This window comes from Orycteropus afer, unplaced genomic scaffold, assembly GCF_000298275.1.
Source record: "Orycteropus afer afer isolate SDZICR_OR568_19922 unplaced genomic scaffold, OryAfe1.0 scaffold00467, whole genome shotgun sequence".
NCBI lineage: Eukaryota > Metazoa > Chordata > Mammalia > Tubulidentata > Orycteropodidae > Orycteropus > Orycteropus afer.
The window spans coordinates 2222896-2225633 of record NW_006922054.1 but is presented as its reverse complement, the minus strand read 5'-3'; the positions used below and the strand labels follow the sequence as shown (position 1 = coordinate 2225633).

Sequence of the window (2738 nt, the reverse complement as noted above, 5' to 3'; positions counted from 1 at the left end):
GCATCAATTCTTCTCCTTTGCCCTTCCAATGTGTTATCTATTTCTGACAATTTAGTATTAATCTTTGGAGTTCTATCTGTAGATTTAGTATAATTTCTAATTTTTCATTTAATTTGTCATTTTGTTCTTGTATTTTCTTCCAAAATTCTTCTAAGGGTTTTTCTTTGTTTTCTTTGGTCTGTCTCTCAATCCTTTGAAGACACCTAAAGATAATTCTTTAGAATTCCTTATCAGAGAGTTCCAAGGCTGCTTCTTCCTCAGGGATGTGTTCTGGGTCTGTATCCTGCTCTCTTGTTTCTACCACTTTATCCTGCATCTTTGTGAGGACTGTGATGGTCTGTTGTTTCCGAGGCATCGTGACGTCATTGTATTTAGATTTCTGTTAACTGTTTATGAAGAGCAGCCAAGGGTGGTTCAGCCTCTTCTTGTGGTTTTTTATCGTTGGCCCGTTGCTTTTCAGTCTTGCAGGCCCCGAGTGTCCTTGGGGTTGCTCGAAAGCAGAGCGTGTTCTTAAGCCCCAGAAATCTGCAAGAGCGCTGTCTCTTTAAATATCCAAAAAAGTCAAGCCGCTTTTTAAACCTTCAAAATGGTGGTGTCCTCCAGACCGGCAAAAGTCCACAGCTCAGCCCACCTTTCTCTTCACCTTCTCCGTTTGTTCCCCAGCCACCGTGCACAGTCCTCCGTGCAGTCCCTGGCTAGCTCGGTGATTTTTAGGTTAATTCTTAAGTCCTACCACCACAGGAGTCTGTGAGAGCGCTGTGTCTTTAAATATCCAAAATAGTTAAGCCGCTTTTTAAACCTACAAAATGGCGGTGCCCTCCGGATCGGCAAAAGTCCACAACTCAGCCCACCTTTCTCTTCACCTTCTTTGTTTGTTCCCCAGCCACCGTGCACAGTCCGTGCGCTCCCTGGCTAGCAGGGTGATTTTTAGGTTAATTCTTAGGTCCTACCACCAGTCAGGAATCTCCAAGCTGCCTGTACTGTCAGGGTCACTCAGGGCGCTGTCAGACCGCAGCTCCGTATGTCTCCTTTTTTTGGTATTTTCACGCAAATTCTTCTGCTAGTTGGGGTTTAGTCCACTTCTGTATCCTTCCCTTCAAGGCTCGGGGGTCCAACATTATCTTCTGTGTCTGTGTTAATTGGTTTCCCTTTTCTTTGTTGAAGAGGGTCTGTGCAGTCCTTCTACCTAGTCCGCCATCTTGCCGGAACTCAAGAACATTCTTGTTTTTTACCCAAAACATTTTGTGATTTTTTTTTTTTTTTTTTGCTGTTGTTAGTTGATAGCTGTTTTAATTATTGTAGTAGCAATAATATTGAATTCAGCAAAACACAGGGATCTAATTATATCTCAGTCTGCATCCAAGGGAAATATGACTAGTGAGGGAATTTTCTGTACTATTTAAATAATGGTTGGGAGATCATTTCTACTTAATCCACTCAGAAATTTATAATTACAGTAGTGGGTTTGGTTGAATAACCTGAGTAATGTTTCCTCCAGGTTTTTCCTTAGGCTGGTGGTAGAGCTACTTACAATCTAAAGTAAAGCATAGAATGGTGGCCTATGTGTGTGTATCTGCAAGACTGGCTGGGGCATCCATGTATTGTACCCACGAGCCTTACTTCATCATTGAGATATTACCTACATGTATGTATGCATGTGGACCTTTTGCATTACTCTGATAACAAAGTTGAAATCCCTGCTACCTGAAATCTGCTTCACAACAGAGCTTCTCCTGCTTCAAACAGATAAGAGCAGAAAATCCAACTTCATGGATTTTCCTGAAGCACACCTGTTGTTTTCCTAAACCAAGAGGAAATATCCTTAGAGTCCTTCCTTAACAAAATGATAGACAAGCTTGGAGCGCAAGTAGATTCAGTTTCACCTGAGGATGTGTCACTGACAGAAGTGAAGCAAGGGTTCCTTAGCTTGAGATACATTTGCATGGACTTTTTTTTTTTTTTTTAAGCATAAATTACTCATTGAAGGTAATTGTCAAGAAAATGCCGTGTGGCCTTCATTTTTATGATACTTACACTCACTTAGGGCTGAGACCACAGATAACCAGCTAGGATCTGTCTGTCCAGTGCTTGCCCCTAATTCTCTGTCCCTTTCTCTTATTAGAAGAGGGCCGCCAGCCTTGGCTCTGTGGAGAATCCTTTACCCTGGCAGACGTCTCGCTTGCTGTCACATTACATCGACTGAAGTTCCTGGGGTTTGCGAGGAGAAACTGGGGAAATGGAAAGCGACCAAACTTGGAAACCTATTACGAGCGTGTCTTGAAGAGAAAAACATTCAACAAGGTTTTAGGACATGTCAACAATATATTAATCTCTGCAGTGTTGCCAACGGCATTCCGGGTGGCCAAGAAAAGGGCCCCAAAAGTTCTTGGCACCACCCTTGTGGTTGGTTTGCTTGCAGGAATGGGATACTTTGCTTTTATGCTTTTCAGAAAGAGACTTGGCAGCATGATATTAGCTCTTAGACCTAGACCAAATTATTTCTAGGATTATAGGGATCTGGTGGGGGCAATTCATCCAGCCATTCAGCTGGACACTTGTCCACTCTTCCAGGCCCAGTGAAGAATTATCAGGGGAAACTAGAAAAAAGCATAATTTATTTTACTCTTTGGGTCATTTATGTGGGGAGAGGAGGCTGTGAAAATGTTTAGTGGGCTGATAACTTTGCGATTACTTATTTGCAAACCCTAAACTAACCCATTCTCAAAAAATGTTCAAGG

The 2738-nt window shown here is 42.3% G+C and overlaps 1 protein-coding gene across 1 annotated transcript in view; it reads left to right on the top strand.

Annotated features, from left to right (window-relative positions):
- GDAP1 (ganglioside induced differentiation associated protein 1) overlaps positions 1-2505 on the top strand; it is a 30703-nt gene extending 28198 nt beyond the window's left edge. The window contains exon 6 of the mRNA XM_007954627.2: positions 2123-2505. Coding sequence (XP_007952818.1) covers positions 2123-2505 — 383 coding nt within the window. The remainder of the gene's footprint in view (positions 1-2122) is intronic.
- Positions 2506-2738: the final 233 nt, after the last annotated feature.